The sequence below is a fragment of the Apteryx mantelli genome, chromosome 18 (genome assembly GCF_036417845.1).
Source record: "Apteryx mantelli isolate bAptMan1 chromosome 18, bAptMan1.hap1, whole genome shotgun sequence".
Lineage (NCBI taxonomy): Eukaryota > Metazoa > Chordata > Aves > Apterygiformes > Apterygidae > Apteryx > Apteryx mantelli.
Window position 1 is genome coordinate 17,147,134 of NC_089995.1, and position 26,728 is coordinate 17,173,861.

The window sequence follows — 26,728 nt, forward strand, 5'->3', positions numbered from 1 at the left end:
AGAATTATTCATTTTTTCTATAGTTATAGCCTGGTTCATGTCCCAGTTTTATTCCAGTATGGCTATTTCTGATCTTTGGTTCCTATGGAGGATAGCATCCAGAAAAGGTTGTGAGTTGGGATGGGCCCTTTGCTGCGCACATCCTAAAAATGTACCTGCACATTCCAGCCTCCCACCTGCTCCGTTGTCATCACTGCTCACGGACACAGGAGGAGGGGGAGATTGCGGAGGGAGCCAAGTGTGGCTTTGGCTGCAGCCGGGGGCTATGATGCCCCTGACCCAGCTATGCCCGGGATCAGCAGGTCTCCTGCCCTCATGAATATTTTATTGGTGCACTCAAAATGTGAAAAGCCGCTGGCGAGATTCCAGGCTGCCTCCGCGAGCCCGGCCTGCCTGGAATATAAACTGTAACCCGGCTCCACCGCCACCATCCCTGGCTGCCGAGCACAGCCGCGGCAGGGCAGACTGCAGCTGCGTTGGTACCTTTATGCACTAGACCTTGAAGATGTTTGACTGTTTATTTTCCTTTTGTTGTCATAAGCAAACTCACTGACTGTGAAAAGGGATAAATTAGCGCCTCCGAAGACAATGAGTCTCTCTTCTGGAAACAAGCAGAGAACAACCAGCAGCAGTTCAGACTCCCTCACCCCACCATGCCCAAACGGGTCCTCTGAAATCCGGCCCAAGCCTTCGCTAGTCTGGGTTTGTGTGAGCCCCTCAGATTTTAAGCCCTTGGCTGAGTTTGTGAACAAGGAGATCAGCTGTAGCATCTTAGATGAGAAGACCAGGCAGGATCAGCAGGTCAACCAGACTGATAACTGCATGGATTTTAGCTTGTAGTGCTTGGATTGAGTTCAATAACTTGTATTTGAAAGAAATCTCTTTAAGCCATATTATTCCACTGAGCCATGCAGCATGACCCAGCTTCATGTCCTAGGGTACCACGTAGGGGTGCAACACATCGCACCTAACACAGGCTCTGGCTTGTACTGGACCTTCTGTGCTGCTCGTCAGGCAGCTGCCCACCTTTCCCCACGTGTACTTTCCAAAGCTCTGTGCTAGCTAGAGCTGCCTAGTAATAAACTTCATAGTGGCCAGAGAGCCTCATGGGTGCTGATCCCAGCTGCAGAGGAGCTGCTGCGTGAGGTCCAGAGCCCCTCAGCTGCCAGGCTGCTTTTTGAGGCATGCAGTCACGCCAGGTCCCTGGGGAAGCCTGTATTTTTAGGCTGTGTCTGTCTTCCCTCGCACCCTACAGTAACTGTTTACGTGCCCTTCTGCCTGCGAGACCTCTGAAGCAAACAGGACGCAGGTCCAGGCACTGCTGTGCCATTCCCACCTGGCCCCCACGATCAGCAGTGGAGACGGGAACTGTGGCCTCACAGACGTCAAATAGAGGGGATGTGGGGCTAGATGGACTTTGGGACTGTCCCAGTGTGATTGCTCTTCTGTGGTTACGAGTGCATATAAAGAAAAGGCAGAGTATAGATGAGGCTGGTGCTCAACCTCTGCCTAGTTCACCCGTTGCATCTGGCTCGGTTGTGCTGTCCAGCGCTGACTCCAGCTCCCGGAGCAGGAGAGGCCTCCAGCAGCTCCCCTTTCCCGCTGGCTCATGGTACTCGTCCCTGCCTCCTTGCTGCAGGTCCCAAAGCAAGGGCAACACTTGCTTAAAGGATTGCTTCAGTATGGAAAGAGCACCGTTGCTGAAATAATAGTAGTGAACAGGGTGTTGCATTTGTGTGAGTTCGTCGTCTGATGCTCATTAAACGACTTCTTCCAGCCCATCAGGCAAAGGCAGGGAAGCTGGAGGGAGGGAGGGAGGGAGAGACCTGCTGCAGGAGCAGCACGGGGAGGAAGGGCGCTCCGGAGGACGGATGCTTTATAGCGTGGCCAGCGTTGTCTGAAGTACACGAGGGTGGCTGATAGGCTCCAGGCTGGAGCTGCTACTTGAAGAAAGAGTGTTTTTTGCTGAGTTACCTCAGGGGACTGAACCCAGAATCTGTGGACCAAAAAATCACGGCCACGTGGGTCTGTGAGGGCAGGGCCAGGGCTGGGAAGCTCTGAGGGGCCAGTCCAGCCCAGTAGCTGATACCTTCCCCTAACCACCTGCTCTAAACCAAGCTCCGTTTTGTGGTAACCCCTGGAAGATAAGGCTCGAGGGGTTCAAGGGAGAGGTTTTCACCATTAAGACTGGGCCATTTGGCAGCCGCCCTGGCCTCCTGGCATGGCAAGCCCTGATCCAGTGGGAAGTGATCATCATTCCCCACCCAAAACAGCCCTTTCTGCCTTGAAGTTGCAGCTTGCATGAGCCACTATGTGGAAGAAGATGATAATTCATATTCACAGCTTCTCCCCACCTCGGTGACAGCAGCTGCCTGCCTGACAGCGGGAGAGTTTGGGCTAAATTGGACTCCAGGCTGAAAAAATCAAACTCAACCAGACTAAGCAGCTCCTGGGAGAGGTCAGCAGCAGGGACCCACGTTCTGCTTCCCACTTCTCCCTGGACATGAGGTTAGCTCGGCATGAAGAGAGGTGGCTTCGTTGCCCTGGAGGCACTGGCCCAGGCTGAAGCAATTTAGGGAAAAAATATATTTCAAAACCACAGCTCAACAAAATAAACAAGGGCTAAAAAAAATGGAGCTGCTGCAAGGCTTGTGAAAGCGCGTTGACTGCAGCCCATCACTGGCAGAATAATAACAGCGGTGGGTTTTTACAGGGCTCATTTCATCTTTGAAAATCCTGACGTGGAAACAGTGATCTTTAGGTTGGAGCTGAGCAGAAGGTCTGTCCTCGGTACTTTCCCTGACCTGCTCCCACCTGAACCAGAGTGAAAATGGGAAAGCTGAAACATAGAGGGCAAAAAGGACTTCCCCAGGCAGTGCTAAGAAGCAGTGGCGCTGGCAGTGTGGTGTTCCTGGCTCCCAGGTCGCTCTTCAGACCATCTTCCCATCTATATTGTAGCTCTAAAATAATAATAGCTCCAAAAGCTATTATTGACCTGTGTAATCGCACGGCTCCCGGAGCTGGGTTGCAGCAGGGACTCGCAATCTTCCTTGGGAAGAATAACAGCCACAAAGATGAGGATTAGCCCACCAAGCGTAATAGCAACTGTGAGATGCGCCAAGCTCTGAATCCACATATTTGGGAATGGTGGAAAACACACTAATCTCTGTAATAAATTACTCATTAACAGGCTAGGCTGTCAGAGGGGATTGATGCAGCCCGTATTGCTCCCTGAGCAGGTTAGCGCGTGAGTGGGCTTGTCTGCACCCGGGACGGCCGGTGTCACTCCTTGTTCATGCTCCCTAGGGGGGTCAGCAGTGATTCTGCTGGTACTCTGATAGAACCATGGGCCTTTCTTTCTTTCTGATTAATCTGTAAACCTGGCCTTCTCCAAAAGATGCTCTTGCTGAAACTGCCCATTAAAATAGCATCTTCCAAGGGTTTTTCTCACCACTTGAGGCTGGTGGAAGATTCAGTCCCTGCTTGCCTGTTTGTGCCTCCTTCTGCTGTTTACTTTCACCGGCTGTTTGAAAGTTGATCAGCCCAGCGTTGCCTGACCTGGTGGGACTGACTTTGGGGACCACCAAGCATGGCTTAGCATTACCTTGAAAGCACAGACCACGTCCTGCACAGGAATCCCAAATCTGGAACTTTATTTATAAAATGACACATACAGGGACACACAATCCTGAACCACATCAGCTCAACGGGGCGAATTTACTAGGCAGGGCACACTGAGACCTCTGAAGACGAGTGGAGCTAGCTTGCCAGGGGCTGGTTGGTGTGCACAAAGCCTCTGGATGTACTGCTGGAGGGAATGCGCTCGTGCTCTCACATTGCTGAATATACGTCACTGAATGAATGCCACCATGCTATGTACAAACTTGAATAAGAACTTTTCCCCCTAACTTAGATGATGGAGATGAGAATGGCTTGGCAAAATGATGTAACCTTGGAGAGTGTTCCCAGAGTGCTCCGGAACAACTCATGCACGGACACACGGTAAATTATTCAAGAGGCTATATCTCCATTCCTCTCCTCATCTCCTTCCAGATGAAGTAAAACCCATGGAGTGGGATATACTTTCTTCTTTCTGGGGTTATATTTAGATCATTCCAGCCAGCCAGGGTGGCAGGAAGAGACCAACAGTTCCCAGCAAGCACACAATGATGAACATCCAGAGAAAGATTCGGTCGATGACCATTGCAACGTACTTCCAGTCTTCCTTCACCTGGGAACCCAGAGAGGAAAGACCGATTATTAATGCTTTATCGAAAGTAAAGTTTAGTAAGACTATTAGTGCTTTATTCCAAAATACAATATTTTAATTTGGCTCCAGAGAGAGCAGGGAAGGGAGGGGTCTCTTTTACATGCAGCAGTCCTGTGCGCTGGCAAAGATTTGTTCTGGCAGCTTCGCGGGGGACAGATTTCCAGACTCGCAGGGTGTGCACGTGCGATTGCACACTATTCACAACTCTCCACGGATGACATACACCAGTGGATAATTAAGCTTGTCTACACACTCAGTCCCATTTTCCATGAGCAACAGCTGTAACTGGGTGTGCATTCAAGCTGAGAGGGAAAAAAAAGTATTAATTTTCCCAGACTCACTTACAGATTAACAAAGCCAAATTCTTTCTAAGAAGGGATTTACTGCTTTGACAGGGTAAGAAGTGAAAACGAACTAGCAAGTAAAAAAAGCAGTCTTCCTCACCCTGTTTTTTCCCCGCTTTTGCCTTGCTGTGGGAGGGTTTTCCAGGGATTCCTCTCTAGGGAGGTCTAATACTCATCTCTATCAGCAAGAAAGAATTCTTGTAAATGGTGATTTCATTAAGCAAGAAACCACATGCACGCGAAAACCTCCCTTATTATATTGCTGTTATTAATTTCTTTCCCAGGAAGAGGACCGATCAGATGGCAACGTTTTAATTGATGCGGCTGTGCCCATTATAATTTCCTCTAACATACTGCTCCGTGATGAATAGCCCTGCCGTTGCCTTGAGCTCTGGGCTGAAACCTGGCACGCTGCCTCGCTCTTCAGGGAAACCATCTCAGAGGATGCTAGCTCAAACCTCCCCAGGGGCGAGGAGAGAAATGGCTCCTCCGCCCCTCAAGGACGAGACGAAAATCAATTAGCCTCGGAGGTGGGTTTGCTGCTCCCGGCTCCTCTGAGCGATGGAAGCAGAGGCCGCAGCGGCTGCGGGTGCCGCTCGTCCCGGCTGTAGCTGCCTCCAGAAATACCTGCACGTCCTGCCCCTGCCGGCCTGGCGCCCCGAGCAAACGGTGGCTGCACCGTGCCCCGAACCCGCCGAAGGCACAGGGCTGTCGCGGGCATGGAAAGAACAGTGACCACAGCGATGTAACACTATGGCACAGCTTCTCATCCACAGGTCCTACGTTTTTGTTTTAAACGCAGTAAATAATCAGGGGACAGCCCAGAACATATTTTTTAGCAGGAGGGAGCTAAAGCATGATTTGCAGGAGCCCTTGCTTCTTTTTTTTTTTTTTTTTTTTTTTTTTTTAAGGATTTGCTGAACATGCTGGAAATTCATTTAGGTAAAGGAAGCAATGCAAGCACCAATGACTAGCCATTTGCAGCTTAGCTGTAGATGGTGTTTTCAGAAGCATTTTCATTTTATAAAATATTATGATCTGTCAAGCATTCACCCAAGTATGGTCTCTGAGCACAGCACAGCAACTCTGTAAACTTGCCCGGAGGCTTTTCTTTCTTCATCAGTCATGGATGCGCCACCAAATTTATCTAATACGTTGTGGGCGGCTCACAAAAATCATGTGTCAGAGGGCGAGAAAATACACTCCTGGCTTCTGCGACAAATGTCGAGATGTTTTATTGAGCTAATAGCATTATTCCTCGCAGGCAGGCTATGTGCATCTACCTCATTTTGGCTTGTTGAACCCTTCACAAACTAACCATGAATCTTCAAATGTATTTGCTAAGCACCTGTGTCCACTCTGTGCCTTAACGCAGACAGCAGACAGCTGAAGCAAAGCCTGCAAAGCGATCGCTCTAACTACGCCTCTGATTAGTTGCTTATTCAGGCCTTTAGGTCAGCTGCTATTGCTTCAGCTGCCTGGCTCAGTAAGCAGCTTTGTAAATTGGGAAATAAGAGGAGAGCACTGGAGAATATGTAATGCTTTCCCATAATTTGTTCTCTGAACTAAGACTCTCAAATTTCAGGAATACTTGGAATATTTTCAAAAGCATAAGAATCAGTTATATATTTCCATGACATGGATAATTTTATTCCTTTTAAAAATAGCATCAGTTAAGCAGGTCTTTACTACTGAACGGAGAGGTAACCAAACAGAGACTGATCCAGAAGCTTATTACCTTCCTGGGGGAAACGATGTTCTTTTTTATAGCACCTAGCACAATGCTCTATAATTAGGGAGAGTAAAAGCAATAGTAACTCTCAAAATTCAAAGGAATTTTCTTATCCCAAGGATAAGGTTACAGTGGATAATTTCCCTTTGCTGTACAAGTTTTCTGATTTATTCATTATTTGCTGAGAGTTGGGGTGAGATTCTCTCAGTCTGATGTTTAATATTCCTACTGAGAAGGATGGCTAAGCAAGCTCTGGGTGATTGTATTCCAGGGTTTAGTGGCTCATGATGTAACCAAAGAGTAAAGAAAATTTGTATTTTACGAACTGATGTCCAGCTGGGAGGTTGGATTAAGGAAATATTCCCCCATTCTAGTGAAATAAACTTTTGTGAGTATTTGTGCTAATAAGTGATAGCTCACTCCAAGAAAAGACATAAACTAGAGGAGTTTCTCTTTGAGAAAAAAAGGGGGGATGGGAGAAGAGGAACAATTTGAAGAGCTCAACAGAAATTTGCTTTCAGGTGTAATGGCATGTGCATAAATACTCAGCCAGTCTCGAAAATGACGGCTGGGAGTGCATCAGATGTTTGTAAATCAATATCCAGCTTCAGACTGAGAGCACAGAAGGGTGAAACTGGAAATTACGGAGACACTATGAAAAAAAACAGAGCAGAAGGAAAAGATTTTTTTTTTTTTTTTCCTGCCTGCACAGTAGGATTTCTTTGACTGAAACTCTCCAGCAACTCACGTGGAACATGATCTGCAGCGGCATCTCTGCCAACATGTATGCAGCTGTCAACATCTGGCAGCCCAAGTTCTGATCTGTATTTTGATTAGTTTTTAAGACGCTCACTCAAAACTGTTTTAGGGAGAGGATCAGGGGCAGGAACCAAGCTGACTCCTCCACCTCCAGATTCTTGAAATGTCCAGGAAAATGCGGCTCTGGTGGAGCCCATGTTTCTGCTTCCCAAATCCAGCTCCTCCCATACCCTAGCAGTGGGACCAGGGCAGGAGCCCAGGAGTTTGACTGGTGGGCTGGGGCACCTCGGGGACCTCCGAGTGGCAGCTGATCCTCGGGAGCCGCAGCCTGCAACAGAGATTAGAGCAGTCCCAAGTGGGGTTTACTGTACTTTGTTAAAAATAAACCGGTGAGATTATCCCGTGTTCCCTCCCCCTCAGATTTACTCTCTCCCATTTTATTTTTAAGCCGTCTTCAGAGACTTTCTATTAGAGTAGTCATGAGAGAGATGGTCCAGGCACAAGGATGACGAGGCCTTCCAGACTGCAGTGTTGCTGTCTGGTTATTTTGACTCATTTGTGACATGCAACTTGTCTTGCTTCTCAGTCTGTAATTAATTTCTAATGGCTTTTTTAACATATGCTGGAGTGATTCAGTCTTCTTGTATTTCCCCCAGTGTACCTTTGTGTCTGTGTCGTTTGCAGATGTTTTTGTAACGAACAACTGCTTCTTGCATCTCCCATTTTCTCTTTGCTGAAGCACTTAATTAAATGAGCTATTTACTTTTAATTTAGAAACACTGCCCCTGTGGCAATGTTGCTTTAGAAAAAAGACAGACACTTCAAAAGAAGCTCCGTTCCTGTTCTGGGGAGGTGCGTGTCTCTAAAAATATTGCCCAAGAGACAGTGAGCTGTGTCCAAGGGGCTGCAGCTACATTAGAGGTGTCTGCTGATGTATTTTTTGGAAACTTCCATCCCAGGAAGAAATGCCACAGTTTGATTTTTTAAGATGAAAGCAAATTTCAGAGTACTGATTTTTTTTCCCAAGAATTTCCCACTTTATTAGCTCAGCTCTGCTCCTTACAGTAAATTTCAATTTCATTTGATAGTATTTCCTTCTTCTCTCTCATTTCCATCCAGAAAAAATGTGCTCTCCCACTCGACATTATTTGGATCCAGAACAAGAAAAAAATATAGACTTAGGCTAGGCTCAGCAATGATTCCCCCAAATCTGAAACACTGAACTCTGCCTACAGTGCAACCCACGATTGCTGAGAAAGATCAGAAAACTGCAGACAAACGGGTGCTCTGTCCTACCATCATGCCAGGGTGGGGGTGTCCGCTTGTCTTTTATTTCTGAGAATATTGCCAAGCTCCCCATGGCTTTGAAATGGTGGTGAGGCGATTTGGCAAACAAATGAGACGGACAGTTTCATATCACAGGTTGGTCAAGCTGCTCCAGTGGAGCCTGGTGCATCGGTGGTGCTGGCGGTGGCCGTCCTCTGCTCACCGTCACTTTATTGCTGGATGTTTTCCGGGTGCTTTTGCCAGCAGGCTGGGCTGGCACAAAGGGTCTGGCCAGAGCCAGCAAAACAACTGCTGCGCTTCTGCTTTCGATGTTTAGCCCTAGGAATAGCTTTCTCCCCAGGATAATTGCTTCATTTCAGAGAGAAGAGTAGTGGTGAGTGGAAGAAGAAAATTGGTGGACTCTGAAGACTGTTTTCATTTTAAAGAAAGTTGAAATGATGGATTACAAAGAAAGAATCCATGATGCTTATTGACTCAGTTCTTGTCTGATAGCCACACGCTTATCCGAAGGAGAATCAGTAGAAATGAGAAGTATCTTTGGTGCAATATTCTTTCAACTGCACCATGGGAAAATGTATGAGTCAAAACCAACTGAATTTCACAGGTTTACTTGTGATCACTTCTAGTGGGAGAGAGCAGAGTTAAATTCCCGTAGTCTTAAAGTATCTGTGAAGTGCCTTAGCCCAGCAGAGAGAGCTGGGCTGTTGACTAATGGAGATGGGGATTCACATCTCTTCTCTGGCACAGATTTGTTCTGCAACCTTGAACAAGTCACCTCGCCTCTGTGTTTTGGCTGTCAGTCCTCAAAATGAGGAATAAACAGTTACTCCCTCAAGGGGATGTTGTGAAGTGAAAGACATTAAAGAACAGAAGCATCTCAGCGGTACCAAAGGGTGTGTAAATGGATAGTAGCACGTAATCTTTTGTTGTTGCTGCTTATATAGCTAAGTGCTCAGTGCTGTGAAAAATGCAGATATTTAAAGACACTCTTCATGCCCAAGAAGTCTTGCAGAAAAGCACCGTGACTTACATTGACCCTAAATCTTAAGACAATTAAACTGTATAATAAACACAGCTGAAAAAAATGCCTTTGTTGACTGATCCCTGTGGGAAAAGCCAGATAAGACTTTTCTTTAATGCAAGAATGCTAACATCAGGTTATCTTGCGGCTTCCTTCAGCACTGCCATAATTAAGTAGCACATTGTATCCCTAGCGCCATGGGGGAAGAGCTGCAAGAGGTGCGGAAGGACGTGATGCTTGTATGTGTATCAGCATCTCCAGTGGAATAAGTGCTTTGAGTCTCTCTTTCCTTCTCAAGCTTGTAGCCACATTTACCCCTTCAGAGTATGTGTGAAATTTGTCTGTCCACCCACCTTCCCGCAGACAGAGCCACCTGCTCCAGCGAAAGACCACTAATGAAGCATCACGTCATGCCGAGCCAAACACACCCTGTAATGTCCCCACGCTACTACATGCTGCCCACATCCTTAACCTATTTTGGGGAATTTGCTTTCCCAGACTCGATAACCGGAGTTGATACTTAATAGAAAACAGAGAATGCTAATTCCCTGTCTGTCACAGACTTATGTATAAAGAAAAAGTCAACTAATTTCCCAGGAGATGACTGCTTTTTAGTTCTCTTTCTTTCCTAATTTTAGCTGCTTCCTGCAGTTGAAGGGCTTTCTGTTCCCTGGTAATAGCTTTAGGGATGGGTTATGCGAGCAATGCCAAGGGATGCTCCAGTAAGGTCCCAAGCACCCTCAGCTCTCACAGAAGTTGGAGGTGTTTGCAGCTCTCAGCATCTCGCAGGAGATGTTTAACACTTGGCAAAGCCATAGGACAGAGACGGAGGAGCTCAGGCAGGTCAGGACAGTACAGTCAGCTTCCAGAGAGGACCCTGTTTCTGTGCTATCTCATTGTAAAACAGTCTTTTGGCCTTTTATCTGTAGAAAACTGAAGACACAGCTGAGAGCTGTGGTGTGACCCAGTGTCCAATGAGCAGCATTGTGAATGGCTAAACCACCAAAGCTCGGATGTTAGGGCCATGTTGTAGCAACCAAAGTTAAAGTGCACCTGCTGATACCATTCTCAACGATGGTTAAACAATAAATTTCACTGGCACCTTCTCTGGCTGTTTCCTACAGCAGGCAAGAGCAGATTCACTATGTTGAGTGAATCTGGCCCCTTGACTAAAATTGCATCCTTGGCTGCAACTAGAGGGGTTTTGCAAAGGTTCAGGCTTTTTTTAGTGCCAAAGGAACACTGTGTTCTAGCTAAGTTTTGACCTCAAAAAAAGAAAAATAAATTAAAATTCCCCCACCCAATAAATAAATGAAAAAAGGATGGGGGGGATTACTATTCTTTTTCACAACTGGTCCTACTAACACCTCTGACAACAGCTTTGCTTCTGTTTTCTGCTGGAGAATCCTATTGCTCCAGCGCAGCCCTGAGCATGGTCCGGTTATGCTACCCTCTCAGTCTACAGGCCTACCAAGACCCCAAGGACAAACACTGTGGCCATGGCTGCAGTGACCAGTGGGTCCAGAGGCTGTGACAGGGGGTGGCAGAGCCTCCATTAGCCAGTGTATGATTTGTATAGCCTATGGGTTTGGTGGGTCTCCCTTAGCAGATGGTTTTTGACTTACCCAAGGATAACAGGCTAAATTAGCGCACTTACTGAGAAATCTGCATCTTCTGCTCGCAGGTGGTCCGCAATATAATGAACTCCTTCCACTGCCAACTTCAGGGCTGGGGACATCAACAGAAGATGTTGGTCTTTGGCGCTGTGAGTGTTGGTCCCTTGACCTGTCATGCCAGAGGCCTCGTTCTTTTTGCACTTACATTTGCACTGATGGGGTTTGTGCTGGGGCTGTTCTTCATTTAGGTGGCACCGCTGGGATGCAGGAGAGCCACTGGATTGGCCATTGGTCTGGGAGGAATCCTCCTGCAGGTAGCAATACTGGATGCTCCGGGACCTACAGCGGATGCTCCCTTCCTCTGCTTTATTGGGACTGTACATCTGCTGAACACTTAATGATCTACCTTTCGAGATGGATGCGCTCTGGGTGTCACTCAGGGGATGGCACGAGGACTGTGGTGAGGAGCAGGGCACCTGAACGGGCTCTGGGTGCAGCACAGTGTACTGGCTGGAAGGGGATTTGCAGACAGGTTGGGGCTTGGCTGGCTCCTCGAGATGGGCACAGAAGGAAGATGTGGGTGATGGCTCGTTACTCTGGGGGCTTGGGGAAGATGAGGTAGTGAAGTTGGGTTCCATGTCAGTCTCAGACCAAAGCCTTGGTGCATTGGTTATTTTATGCATGGATTCAATGAGCTTCTTACAATTGTCTTTCACTGCAGAGGGCCGTTTCATAAAAAGGAGCCGTGGGACTATATCAAGGAAGATCCTCCTCACCCAGTCAGGCATAGTGTGGGTACGTGGGGAACGATGGTGCACATTGAGCACAAAGACAGTGATGATGATAGACAAGGTGACAAATATCATGGTGAAGAGCAGATACTCTCCAATCAGGGGGATGACCAAGGAGGTTGACGGGATGATCTCTGTGATGAGCAGCAGGAACACAGTGAGTGACAGTAGCACTGAGATGCACAAGGTTATCTTCTCTCCACACTCAGAGGGCAAGTAGAAGACCAAGACAGTCAGGCAAGAGATAAGCAGGCAGGGGATGATCAGATTGATCGTGTAGAACAAGGGCAGCCTCCTGATGATGAAGGAGTAAGTTATATCAGGGTAGATCTCTGTGCAGCATTCATATTTCTTGCTGTTGTAATTGCCCACGGCATTTATGATGACCCATTCCCCACTCTCCCAGTAGTCAAGCTGGTCCACATGGCTGTGCATGCTCACCAAGTCTATCTTGGCTTTGTCATAGGTCCAGGAGCCAAACTTCATTGTACAATTTTGCTGGTCAAAGGGGAAGAAGGTAACATCGATGCTGCAGGAGCTTTTATAGATAGCAGGTGGCATCCATTTAATTCTCCCATCATAGAAGAGGTGGGCCTTGGTCAGGTGGGTGACTGCAAAGTCACCATCAGCACTGGGGAGAGATATAAGATGAGAAAAGACTGAGGAAATGGTGCCTTCAAAGCTTGCAAGCTAGGGATTACATTTAACAAGTCTTCTCCCACCTAGGCAGGCAGAGCACATGCACATCTTGGAAAACTTCCTCAGTGCATACACCTGCCACATCTATTTACCACCTGAGTGAGATGATGACAAAGTTAGACTCTGAGGGTGATATCCCAAAACGCTGATCATACTCTAAGATGGGACACCTTTTGTTGAGAACAGAGGAACCGCAAGAGAGATCTAGGGTACACAGCAATGCTGCCTGCCTTTCCAGGACAAGAGGTGAAGAAAACTCTTCCATCACATCTGCAGGGAGACCTTAAATATGACAGCTGTGACAATATTCTATCATCTTTAGACTTTTCTGAGACTTCATAACTCTTATTAAAGAAACAGGATATTTAGTGCCTGGCTTCCAAAAAATGTACTCAGAACATTTTCTAACATGCTTCTGCACTTGGCAGAAGTGAGAGGTACATCGTGCACAAACACTGTATCCATCCATTCACACTAGCCAGTAATTTTTGAAATCTGGTGGCTTGAGCAAGCACTGGATTTGCATGCAAATGTCAGGCTTCACCTTGCACAAGCCAGGCCCCAGAGATGCATGCACATACATTTTCCTCAAAGCCCTCCCATAAACACCCTGGCAAGGGTTGAGTTTGCATTGCTTTAGAGAGGTCGGAGGATACACTATCAGGTAGTGTGGCTGTGGGTTATGCAGGATTAATTGTGACAGCTGCTATAAAAAAACCAGTGTTGGATAATCTTTCAGTCTGTTACATAGAAAACAGTAAGAACATCCTATTAATAGGAATAATAGAAGTTAAGCTGTTGATTTCCCACTCAGGGAGAGAACTGTCTTTTACAGTGTCTTCTTACAGGGACTGTCCCACTTGGGCTCTGTGTGCTGATATAAGATAAACAGATAACAATCCAGGATTTTATATCAGCAAATTTGCCATTTAGCAGACCATTTCCCAGCCAGTGAAAAAGCTTTTCGATAAAGAGTGACATTTGCGTTTGGTCTGATTTTTGCAGCCAGGCAGTGTGGGGAAAAATGCACTGATTTCCCGCAGTACCGCGCCGTGTACCCATGACACAGGCTGTTTCCAGCTTATCACGGGGGCTGGGATGTAAGTGAAGGAGATCAAAATTGGCAACAGGAATGGCAGGAGCACTGGGAATGTGGGGGAAGAAAGGCAATGGGAGAATGTCGGACTTGAGCTGTAACAGCGTAGGAAAAGGGAGGGAGACTGAGAAAGTCTGAGCCCTTGTGCTGGCGTTGGGATGCCCTGACCCCCGAGACAGCCCTGCTGTCTGTCTCCCTCTGTAGCCCCAGCTCATGTAGCCCCTTCCTCTCTCACATCCATTGCTCTCCTAGTACAAATTAAACGTTCAACCTGCCACTTTTCCTAGTGTGTGGAGCAACAGAAAAGAATTAGCTCATTAATAGAGTCAATTAGCAGAGCAGGTAATTAATGCCCTGCATGGCCACGCCATCAGGAAGCCCTGTTCCTCATCTCCTCTCACAGAGGGGAGCATGTGGATGCCAACACTTGTTTCAGCATCAAGGCTGGGGCCAAGTCCACAAGCACCTTCTCTACAACAACGTCCATCCTCCAGGCACCTTCTGGAGGATCTGCAGCCTGCATTAGTTTGCATGGAGAGGCAATACTGAAGCGTATGGATGTGCACAAGCAGTATATCTCCTTGTTCGAATAATCATCATGAAAGAATCTGGGTGTTCAAATCACAAAATTATCCCTTCACTTGAAAGTGAGCCAGATCCTTAGGTATGTAGCCTCTCCGTGTAATGATTCTCCAAAAGTTTAAACCCTCTCTCTCCTAACCCCGTGCTTTGTATTTGCAGACAGAGTTTTGGTATCTACAGACAGTGACAGACCCTGAACCAAACTCCCTGATCTGAGCAGCCTTAAAATGTGGATGATATTTGGACACAGCTGCAAATTTTTCATCTTGGGTAAATGTCCAAAAAATGCCAGTCGGAAAAGGCAGGAGGAATCTGGGAAGCTGAACTCTTTGAAGAGCGATGCCTCTGTGTTTCCCTCTGCTGAGGGAACCGCATCGGTAGAGAAAGGCACAGCCACAGAAGCAGGGAGGGAATTGGGGACCTTCTTACGCACTTGAGGCACTGCAAAGTCTTTGGATACCAAGCAAGGAGCCAGCTGTGAGAAGCAGAGTGGTGGCAAACAGCAACGCTACTAAACAACAGAGAAGCCAAGAAGGGAAAGGAGAGATTCTGCTAAGACCTTGAGATGAATTATTCAGTGTGATATAGCTAGAAAGCTCTCTGCTGCCTGCCAAACCCTCCTGGCTGGAGTTGACCCAGGCTGCAGCCTCTTTCCCAGCCATCAGCAAACTCCTTCGGCCGCTGCAGTGCTCTGCCGTGGCAGCAGCCGTGCAGCCCCGGCGTGCCGGGCTCAGACTGCTCCTCTTCCTCACCGTGATAAACAGCACCGAGGAGATCAATCAGGGCCCCTTCTGGCTGCTGGAGGCACAGCCAGAACCCCAGGATCAGAGCCCAGATCTTTAGCTCTGAGGTAGTTTTCCAGGTTGGTTGAAATATTGGAAAAACAAACTTAGAATTATTGCTTGGTGGAAAACGGGTTTTTAACTAAACTTTTTTCTTTCTATAATGGAAAGCCTTTGTGCTTTGTGACAGGTTTTGGAAAGCAAAAGAACACAGAAGGACTCGGTGCTTTTTGTCCTCTGAACGTTCTCTAAAGCTTTAAAATTTCCTATTTTTTAAGACAGAAAAGCTAAAAATATGCACAAACCCAGGCTGCTGTCCCATAGGAGTCAAGGCAAAAACCATCATTGCCTTTTCCCCAACACAAACGAAAAAGAGCATTACCATTGTACCGTCCAACCCACTCTTTTCTTTTCTTGCCTATTCTTTCTTATACCTAATTTAGAACCCAGGACCACTTTCTTTGGATGAAAAACATGTTTTTTCCTCCTGGATTTGCCTGCCCTGTAAAGCCAGATTGAGACATGAAACACACACAGCAAATGACACTCCCGTGTTCACTGTTCTTGGTGGTTTTCCTCCTAAATCTCAATAGGAATTTGGAAGCCAATTCTTCATTTAATGAGATCTCTGAGGCACGATTAAATCATTCATTAACAAAACAATATGTTTATAATTGGACTCACATCACAGAAAAGAGATAATGAGCATCCACCAGTGTTTTCCCTCTCAGGTAGAGCATTATATAAGTGGCCAGATAAATAATATGCAGGTGTGTTTTTCCTTTTGAAAACTGTTGGAAAACTTTCAGCTGTTGGTTAGTGCTGGAGGCTAGATGGTCCTGCATTAAACTTTCCATGCTTCTGGACACAATCACTGTAACTTCTTTGTTGCACAGAAATGTACCCCCGAATTTTTAAGTCAGTGTAGAATGGAAAGGGGGTAGGGAATAAATTCACCAGAGAGCAGGGCATGATGTTTGTTAAAAAAATGCAGCCAGGAGTAATAGTACTTCATCTACACGTTGTGTAGCTGGTTTACACAGACATTGTATTTCGTTCCCAGAAACGTCTCGTCTGGCAGTCCTGCTGTCTGCCCTTGACTACCTGCACGCTCCCACTCTGTGATCTCCTCTAAGCACAGCACCAGTGTGCTGCTGCAGAGCTTCTATCTCAGCTACTTCAGTAACAGAGCTGCTGCTTTGATGAGAAAGATTTTTTTTTTATTATTTACTTGCCTCACATATCCAGCCTCAGCCTAGGTCCTTTTTGGCTCACACGTTATTACAGATAATAATGGCACTGAATTTCGTTAGCACTGCCATTGCAGTAGTGAAAGCAAGAGTGGAACTGCTCCTTGCAACCCGGAGTCAGCTAACGACTCTGTCGAGAAGCCACAAAACATCCTGAGAACCTCCTGCTTTTCCCTTAGCAACCTAGTAGGGCTGTGAATTAGTTCCACTGACTTCAAATGGGCTTTACTGGATGTGTTTGAACTTCTCACTGAGGCTCAGAGTAGAGATATCTGAGTAATTTGTAAGCAGGGTAAATTAGCCATGCTGCTGTGGATAGATCGTATCCAAGCCAGCTATACTGTGCAAAGGTAGTGGTGGCACTTGTTTTGGCCATTTGTGCCTATATATATATATATGTATATACATATATACATGCACACACACACACACATATTTATATACATATATGCCTAATTTCCCAGACGGCGTACCACCCACGCAGTAAGCATATACTTTCTGGATTTGAAGCTATGCTTGCTGGCATGCTGGCAATGTGGGGGTGGTCCTAGAGAGCGGCCTTCATTCTGGGTGAACCTGTTCATTTTGACACAGGAGGGAGCCAACAAGGTCACCCAACTGTTGATGGTCTTCCCAAGTCTGCCCTATCTCCTCCAAGAGACGAAGCTGCGCCAACTGACTGCAAACAAAGTCTGGAGTCTGGGGGAACCCTGTTCCCTTGCAGAAGGCTTTGCTGGGGGAAAACCCGTTCTCAGCCAAGTTATACCAACAGCTCTAACTGTATAATGTGAATGTTTCCTTAGACAGAAAGGAGATCTGATATAGTGGGACAGGGAAAATCTGTTTTGTAGCCCTTCCTTTATAGTGGTAACACATTTTCATCTAATTCAATCTAGACAGTTGTCATGAAAAACCATTTGGAAGAACGAGCTAGTGAAAGGTAAATATCACAGCAAGGACTCAGGAGAATCAGGCTCTCCTGATTACTCTGACCTGACAGCTCTAAATATCTCCCAGTAATAAAGTACCAGAGCTCTTATATTTTCATGTCAAATACAATAGTGCACACCAACAGAGAAGACAGTTGCTTTTTCTTTTTCTGATGAAAATAGTTCTGCAGCCTTTGATTCCTTGTTTCTAGAATAAAGGCTCTTCTTCTAAGAACTTCTGAGTTTCTAAGGCTTCAAGAACAGCATTGTTTTACTGGCAGACATCAATTGTGCTTCATTAAAAAGCTCTGCTGATGGAGAATTTTTTTTGCCAGTTTCTATTTCCCCTGCAGTTGGGAGATACATCATCTCACAAATTAAATGTTTTCAGAATGCATGTAAATGAGGCACACATTTATTTTAATTTCTGGTTATACAATTTTAATCCAAACAGAGCTTTAAAAGCCTGAAAATTAGCTATATGCATATATGGATACAGCTAAAGTGTCCCTCATTTAAAGCATATTTCATCTAACAGCACTAACCGATACAGAATGGGGTCACAAGACCTCTCCAAACAATCTGGTAAACATTAGATGCATCTGTGATGTTCAAATTAAAATATTCTCCAAAGGCAAATTACAGAATTCTTTGTTCAGCGATTATTTTGTACTGTCAAAATGGTCACGACAAATTCACAGGATCACAGAACAGTTGAGGTTGGAAGGGACCTTTGGAGATTGTCTAGTCCAAAGCAGGGTCAACTACAGCAGGTTGCTCAGGACCTTGTCCAGTTGGGTTTTGAATATCTCTAAGATCTTTGTTCCTTGGGTACAAGATGGATGAGTCCATCTACATCTTAGACACACAGATGTACATGTCTATGCGGAGATGTGTACTTCTGTACAGATGTGTACTTCTGTAGGTCCCATCTCAGTTTTTGCTTGCTTCAGATGTTTTTAAATCATTGGTAATGGAAATTCCTATCATTCCACAGTAAAATGAGCATCCGTCTCAGAAATGGCAGTGCTACAATGAGAATCTTATGCTTATTTCATCACAGGGCTCTAGGCAGTGCTCGATTTGTGCATTTTGCTTGGACTCTTCCCTTTGCCAAGAATCCTCATCAGCACTTTGAAAACAAATCTCTAGCTCTGTCCCAAGAATAAAGGTAGGAGAAGGGCTTGGATGCTAACTCAGCAACAGCCTATCAGAGAGGTCTCTCTTACAGATTTCCTTCTATCAGTTCATGTATTTCTGGAAAGAGCTTGGGGGCAAATCTCAAAGACGCCTAGAAATACAATTTGTCTCTAACAGCATAGTCACTTAAACTCCCAGACGAATCAGGAAAGCTTAAGTGCAAAGTACCATGAGTCCTTCATAAGCACAACCTAGTACAAAATGACAAGATATGCTCTGTTGGGAAGAGTCAGTAAACACAAACAAAGAAAAATGTCAAGAATGTTTCCAATATTTTTAAGGTTAGACTAGGACATTTTCTGGCATTTCTTTTCCAAATAGCTTTGGGATGAGTCAGGAAACTGGTGTCATTCCATAAGCCTCACTGGTTGCAAACACGGTAGTATAGTTCAAAAGAACAAGTCACTACAGTATAGTTCAAAAGAACTCTCCACTTCCTCATGATTTTCAAAAGCCACCTACCAGCTGATCTTCTAACCCAGTCCAGTAATCCTTTGTGTCCGTATCAGCACTGGGTGAATTCCTGAAGATATTTCCTGCTCCTAATTACAGAAACTTGTGTTTGAATTCTCCTCATGTACAATCTTGTCTTTTATTCATTTTTTGTGGCTGTGAAGGCTAAAGCAGGAATTGCTTTCTGGAATAGCTAACACCAGGAAATATTGAGAAAAAGTAAATTCTGAAGTCTGAATATTCCCAATAGCTTCTTCCCTGGTATTGCAATCACCAGGCTAGAGAAGAGAAATGCTACGGTCCTATCGTGACTATCCAGTCAAGAACAAGCCAACAAAGCTCACATTTCAAATTTCACTTTAAATACACACAGAAAAACATAAAATGTGCTTAAAGTACATTCATGAATGGGAAAAGAAGCCAATGCAGAGGATTAGATAATTAATTTATAAATGATTTGATTGTGTCTGTAGAGCCTTTACAGCCTCAGATACAGAACAGCTGGCCTTCTTGGCAAAGAAAGACAAAAAGAGAGGCTCTGTCATTTCACTATTAACTCATATTCCTTTGTTATACATATGTTTTGTCACATCTAGTAGGAACTATTTACAGAGTTCTTGGAACTTATCTCATCAAGCCTGAAAACTCAATAGCATATTAATTTTCCCATAGGATATTAATTTGGTTTTATATTCCTTATGAATGTTGACAATTTACAAATACTCTCTAGGCCAGACCAGCCAAGTTTACTGATTTAATTAGGGCCTCTAGAGTGAATAAATGGAAGCTTTTGATGATAATGAGCTTAGATATGAGAATAATTCACAAGTGGTTAGGTTTCCTTAAAGATGCAAATCTCAAATCAGTTTAAATTTCACCATTTCTATACATTCCCCAAGATGAAAACAGGAGAGGCATTAGCTGAATCTCCTGTCCAGAAGCTTTTTGCCAAAGCATAGTATCCCAAACAGAAGTGTCATAATTCCGCCAGTGCGCCTTGTACGCAGTGCAACTAAAATAACGACTGCAGCTGGAGGCATGGCTGATAAGTTATTAGATAGAAGACAAAAGAGCAGGATGCTGATTGTACACCCCGAGACAGAAAATAGTCCACACAAGATATGTTTGACACTGTTTGAAAGAGCATGAGCAAATATAGTATTGAAGAGGTGTAGAAGTAATGGAAAACCATTACTGGCTAATGGTTGGCGCCTACATACATGTTTAATTCATGGATAAAGTAACCAATTAAAAATGCATGATAGACTCATGGCAACCAACAGCAGAATATATGATTATTGATGATTAATATGGAGAAAGGGAGAGTTGTACCTTGGATTTAGATAGCTAGGGCACTAGGAGGTCCAGAGCACAGCAGCAGCACGGCTGAGGCCTTCTGCTTTAGCGCTAAGGCCCTCCTTTCGTGGCCCCTGCTCGGGCACCCGAGGAGAGCGTGGTGAGCTAAGGAGGTGGATGCAAAGAGGACGCATCAGGCACTTGTGCACCAGCAGCTCCAGTAGCCGGGTGGCTTGAACTATGAGGGCCCCATAGAGCATGGAGGTTTGCGTAACACTTTAATTATTTCCTTTGGCACTATTGTCTACCCCAGCAGCCTCCAGAAGCTCCTAAAATGATAATCTTTTTCAGTGTCATTAATTAAGCAATGATTTCTCCATGCATAAGACAGACAGACACATTCAGTTTCTCCTGTGGAAGCTGTGAGGACCTTTCTTGGCTGCAATGTGAGGCACTTGTCATATAATATTCTGCTCAGAGTGTGTCCCTGTAGGGTAGGAAGGCTCAAGTGCCTATGAATTAACCATTTCCACTGGCCTAATCTCTCAGAGGTGCTATGTGAGGGCCCAGTGATTTCCAAGAGGTTTACAATCACTCCCTACCGCTGAGGATCAGAGACAAGCTATTGGAAAAGATAACAATTTCAATAGTCTCCAAAGCTCCCAATCCCCTGGACAGATTTCTCCCTTAGCCATTTTTCAAAAAAACAAAAGCAAAATCATATCAAACTAGAACCAGGCAACTGTTCATTAAAAATGGGTCTGCCCTCTGTTGTGTTTTCTTTGAGTGCCAGCCGCATACAAAGACGTTTTTGTTTGATGCTTGCAGCAAGTGTTTTCTCTGGAGCCAGTGCCGGGGAGGAAGAGAGGGAGGGTGCTGGGGTATTCCAGCATCCGAGGAGACTGGAGAGCTCTTGGTGCAATAAACAAAGTTGGGGGGGGGGGAAGTCTTGGGGTGCAGACACCCTTTCCAAGAATACAGGCTCCAGAGGAAAGAAAGAAAACAACCACCTTCTCCCCCTGAAGTGTCCATGGGGGGAGACAGATTTCAAGCATTTGGGATTCAGGTACAAATATCTATTTGGAAATAATCCTAGAATTGCGTTGCGCTGACCTGAAAACTAACCTACAATCACCCCTTTGCCCTAGCAGATGCAGAGAGTTTATAATATCAGTATCAGGAGCCTTCCCTTGCTGCTGCTAACGCACACTGCACTGAAATGCTCTGCCTTAAGGAAATGCTACCGACCAGGGATGAGAGGCCGAGCAAAACATAGCTCACAGCTTGGTATGAGTGAAGACCAAAAAATCAGAGTTTGCTTCAGTCTGTATTTGGAGACATGGCAAGTCTGACATTTCTCAGCGTATTTTTCTTATTGAAGCCCATCCTTAGAAATCAGCTTTTCCAACTGATGGTGAAGACTTAGGGGAGAGCTCCATGGTAAAAGGAAACTGAAGAGGGCTGAAAGCTCAAATCCAACTTAGTTATGTCTCCGACACGTGAAAACAGAACAATGCCTGACATCACCCACATAATTTGCTGTCCAGAGAAAGGATCAGCAGGAAAACCAGACCCTAGTGAACAACATAGTCGTGTCATTTAAGGCACATCTGGGACAGGTATTATGAGAACCTATCTAGACTTCAACCAAAGGTAACAAAATAAGAGACAATTGCAACAATATCCTTGATGCCATACACTGAGCAAACTTGCAAGGACGAGGTTTGCCTTCCAGTTACCATGCTCACACTCACTTGTTGTAGAGAACAATATCCGGCCTCCAGATGAGCTCCGAGGGGATTCGGATGGATGTGACGTTTTCGTATTCCTGGGGGTCCCAGCGCAGCTTGTAGTCATGCCACTCCTGCCAAAAACAAGGCGGTTGCAAAGCTGGGCGAGTTTGGATTGCAAAACTGAAAAGGAACAGGGAAAAGCACATATTTTGGTGCACCCACCTGCTTCACCCACACATTTGTGGTCATCATTTGATTCTTCTCATCCTAAAATGCAAGATCAGATGTCTGTTACAGGAGCAGATGAAGTGGTCCAGGGAACTCGTGGAACTTTTATTAATTGTAATTCATTTCTGTAATCATAAACCACCTCAGCAATAAATGCAAGTTCCATCATGGAAATAAAAAGCAGGTGTTTCTGCCATTTAGCATGGGAGAGGGCACAGCTGTCTGACACTACTGAACAGCTGACCCTGCACCTAAGCAATCTTGCGAGCAGAATAACTCAGATTTATTGGGATTTGCCTCAGTGTCAATGGATTCAGCCTGGGACCATGCGGACAGGCAAAGGAAAATGCTCTTTCCACTAGAAATGGTGGGAAAATGTCGGTTTCCCCCCCCCCCCAACCTATCTCCCATGGAAACCTTTTTAGGTTTTCAATAAAGTATCAAAAGAAGTTGGTTTCCCCCCCCCCCCTTGCTCTATTTCTTATCTTCCTTTTTCTGAGAATGAGGGAGGGCACAAAGAAGGAAATCACTTGAAAAACCATCTCCAATGCTTAATTTTTGTCACAGTGTATCAAACCAATCAGGCAATTAGAAAATACATAGTTATTCAAATGAACAACAGAGAAAGGAAAAATCCAGCTACTTCTTTGGGTTCAGGTGGGAGATCCCAGAATGGCACTGGAGGAAGCTGCTGTGCCCAGGACTGCACCACTCCTTGGGCACCCACACCCCTTATCTGTAAGGCAAATATCTGAAAATCTCCACCGCAGTTCCTGGACCAGGGATCCCAAAGTCACAGGTGCTCTCCTTTCCGTGGCATTTTCCTTCCTAGCTGGATGCAGGTCTTGGTGGAAATTCCTGCCCGTTTTACACCTCCACACTACACCCCAAGGGCTCTGCCATCCACCTGGCCTGGGTGGAGGATGAGGCTGGTCCCATGGGTTTCTCTTGCAGGAGGATCTGCAATGTGCTAATGACTGCCTAAACCTCACCCAGCATGGTTCCCTTCTTCTGCACAGAGGTGGCCTGGAGGACAGCTGGAGGTTTCCCAGCCGATGGTGATGCTGGACTGCACAGCCTCACTTCTCAAGGTGAGGGCACCACGCAAAGGCCTGCAGAGATGGGGGCTTAGGAGTCCAGATGTGTTTCTCAGTGGCTGCTCCCAGACTCATGCCTTGATCCCCTACTACTCTGCTCTGATCTCAAAATAACCTCAGTGCACTGGGGTGATCTAAGGATACAGAGGGATGTCAGGTTTCACATTGATTTTTTCTCCCCCCAGCTTTTGTCAGCAGAAGCTGGGATTTGAGTACGGCTCTGATTTCTCTTTCAGACTGTCTGCCGTTGGGAGCAGAACATCGGGGCTCACACCGAAAGGGTGTCGCTGTCGGGAGGGGAGAGACAGTCCAAAGGCCACTGTGATGGGCAGGAGGATGCATCAGGGACTGGGTTATCCGACAGCAGCGCGGGATGGGAGGGAAGAAGACCTCTCCTCCAGCTATTCCCCTGACGTATCCATCAGCCCCTCCACAGAAGCACCTGCTAGTTGCACTTCTAAACATTGCCATAATTTTAAAAGATTCTTTCTTCTTAAGTACTCTGGGAAGAGCACTACAGAACACGCATATTGATCCCACGCTTGCACGAATCGGCAGCTGCAGATTAGAAAGTCTCTCTTATGCCTCCACAATCACCAATGCCTCATTCGAGCCTTATCAATTATTCAGATGAAAACCATACAACTTCGACAGTAGCAAACAGCTCTGGATCCCTCAGGCTTACGTAAGGCAGCGGAGGAGAACAGAAAACCGTCTCTGCGCTGCACAGCTGGAGGCTGATGCTTTTGCACACGAGGAGCTGCAACTCTGGAGACGCTCGTGCATTTGATTTCCCAGCTCCTGGCTAATCCAGGCTGTGTCCCCTGGCGTCTCAGGCCTAACGCCGCGTGACCACGTGGCACGCTGCACTGCTCACTCGTCGCTCTGACGGCTGCACGTTTGGGCTGCTCCCACACCAATGCAGCAGCCCCAAATATTGTTCTTCCCTGTGTAAAAACCTGCCTCTCTGCTTTTCCCTCCACACACAGAGTGAATCCCAATGACAAACTGAAGGCCTGAATATTTGGGGATTCACTGAGAGCAAAGACTGTAATTTCCCACCGTTGAGAAAGAGGCCAAACAGCTCCCGCGGCCTGGAGGGAGCAGGCGGTATCACTGCAATGCTATGTGTGAAAAAGGTATTGAGGATAATTTAAGATTTCTGTTTATTGTTTTGGCTATTTGAGGTGCTGGCGCTAAGGAATCTCAGCTTCTTCAAGAGAGAAAACGAAAGTTGTGGCCAGTCGTTATTTCTAAGTGTTCTTTCTCCTATTACCTAAATTTTATATAAATATAAATAAATGCATTTAAATTATGAAATAAATCTCATATTTATATAAACCTTTTCAGTGCATGTCAGTCCACAGCACAAATCACTCCACTTGGTACATAGCATATGTAGCTTGCATACGTATAGCTTCTGTTTGAGCAAGCATTCAGGAACATTTTTCTTGCTAACACCTGCCAAATTGGCTAACAAAACCTCCCTTTGCAGAGAGCTCTTTAGGCAAGCTCTGTCCCAGAGCTGTGTAAATTACTGCTCCTATGAGCTTGTATAAATTACAGTGTTAATAATTATGGCTTAAATTCCAAATTTGCTACTTTTTTCCTTAGCCAGTGTCCTCTGGCACTTACACCAGTTGCTCCCATGTCTTGCTGTGATCCGTACCCCTGGGTTTGACAAGAAGTCCAAAATTTTGACTATAGTAAATAAAGCCCTGAGCCACACAATCCCAGCCGCCCGTTGAGCTCGCGGCTTGCACTTACCACGTCGATGAGCTGGGCGATGGACAAGCCAAAGCGGACGAGGACCACATCCGAAATGTTGGCCACGGGGCGCGACCACTTGTTATAGCCGGAGAAGAGCTTCTTCAGGAGCCGCTCCTCGGCGTGGGCTCGGGTCTCCACGTGGCCGCGGGCTGGGGGCAGGTGGGGAGGGCGGTGAGGGGCGCGCGGCGATGCCACCCTGGGGACATCCCTCCTCTGCCCTGCCCCGGGCATCGCTTCACTGCCCTCACCCACCGTGGCTAATCCCCAGAGCTATAGCGTTGCTGTTGCAGGAGGGGCGATTACTAAAACCATTGGAAAAACACAACATGGACCATTCTCCCCCCAAAAGCATTTACAATTTTTCGGCCACTTTCCAGCAAGCTGCTAGCATTGAAGTCTGCAGCTAGGAAAGAGGGATGCTCGCTTTGCTGGCATACGGGCACAAATTGGGGAAGCAAAGTAACCTGCTAGGGGTGCTAGAAAGGGCAAGCCGAAAAGGAAAAAGAAGCTTTTCTCCAGCAAAAACTGTTAGGAGACAGGGTTCTCAGATCAGATTTAAACATGAAAGCTGGGATCAAATATATCAGAAAAAAAAAAAACCATACAAAAATTCAGCTCTGCAAACAAAGCTTCGTAGTTGATCTTTCACACATGGGTGGATGAGGGGAGAGGAAGGGCCGTCGAGGGGGAGAGCACAAACCGGGTAGCAAGAGCGCGGCTTCTCCCAGTAACGCCTCTGGAAGTTGGGCGCCGCCAGGAGGGGCGCGGACCCTGCCCGGGCGCCCGGCAGCTCTGCCCGCCGGCGGGTAGCGACCAGCCCGCGCCTCGCCCGGGGCCGCCGGCGGGGCCGCTTGCGGGTCCGGCACCCGGTGCGCACGGACGGAGCGTCCCGCTCCGCTCTGCCCGGCCTCCCCCAGCCCCGCGCGGCTCCTGGCTGGCTTTTCGCCTGCCCTGGCTTCTACGAAGGGATGCGTTCGCTGAGCCCTGGCTGCGCTTTCCCTCCCGCCGGAGCTGTGGCCGGGAGACACCTTAATGCACTTGATAACGGGAGAAAAACCCAGGCAGGGAGCAGGCAGCCTCCCCTTCCCCATCACGGCTCCCCCCCCCCCCCCCCCCCCAGATTAGTTAATAAGCAGAAAATAAAAGCTAAGCCGTGCTTGGTAGAGGCTGGTATTTTGGGGACCTGCAATAAAGGGGTAGGAGGATTTGTGAGTGGGGAAAAAGCCTTGCTGCAAAGGACGGGGCTTCCTAGCACGCCCGTGGCAGGGTGCGGGGGAAAAAGAGCCAAAGAGAAGAGCAGGAGCAAAAGCAGCCTCCTCAAACTTACCGGGGAAGACGCTGGCACACAGGAGAAGGAGGAGGTTTCCCTTAGACACGCGAAATCCCATGGTGGAGCCGAGCTCAGTCTCTAGAGAGCAGAGTCTCCCGGCAGGGCAACTTTTCCTTTCTGAGTCTCCGGATCCTCTAGCTTCATTCCCCTAAACTACTATTTCTCCCTCTTTCACCTGCCTCTAGCAGGGGAAAATAGCCGATTCCCTCCCCCTCCCCTTCTCTTCCGACTGCTTCCCGGCTCTTCCTCCTGGAAGGATGCTCTTCCCTGGGACACGGACGCACACAAGTACTTGCAAGAGATGTGCAGGGGCTGCAGCCAGCCCTTGCAGCCCGGCACAAAACGCAGAGCCGCCGCGGGCTGCCCTGCTCGCTCCTCTCCCCTTGCCGACCGGGAGGCTTGGCTGCTCGGCTGCCGCCGTTTGCACCCTCCCCCCAGCCCCCTGGGCAGCCTCTGCTGCTGG

At 46.8% G+C, this 26,728-nt stretch overlaps 1 protein-coding gene across 1 annotated transcript; it reads right to left on the reverse strand.

The window, feature by feature from the left end:
- Positions 1-3,656: 3,656 nt before the first annotated feature.
- On the reverse strand, positions 3,657-26,323 carry CHRNA4 (cholinergic receptor nicotinic alpha 4 subunit). The gene is made up of 6 exons (XM_067307639.1): positions 26,263-26,323; positions 24,933-25,084; positions 22,063-22,107; positions 21,862-21,971; positions 11,071-12,451; positions 3,657-4,231 (listed from the first exon to the last, which is right to left on the reverse strand). The coding sequence occupies exons 1-6, from the start codon at positions 26,321-26,323 to the stop codon at positions 4,106-4,108; spliced, it is 1,875 nt and encodes a 624-aa protein (XP_067163740.1). The 3' UTR covers positions 3,657-4,105.
- Positions 26,324-26,728: the final 405 nt, after the last annotated feature.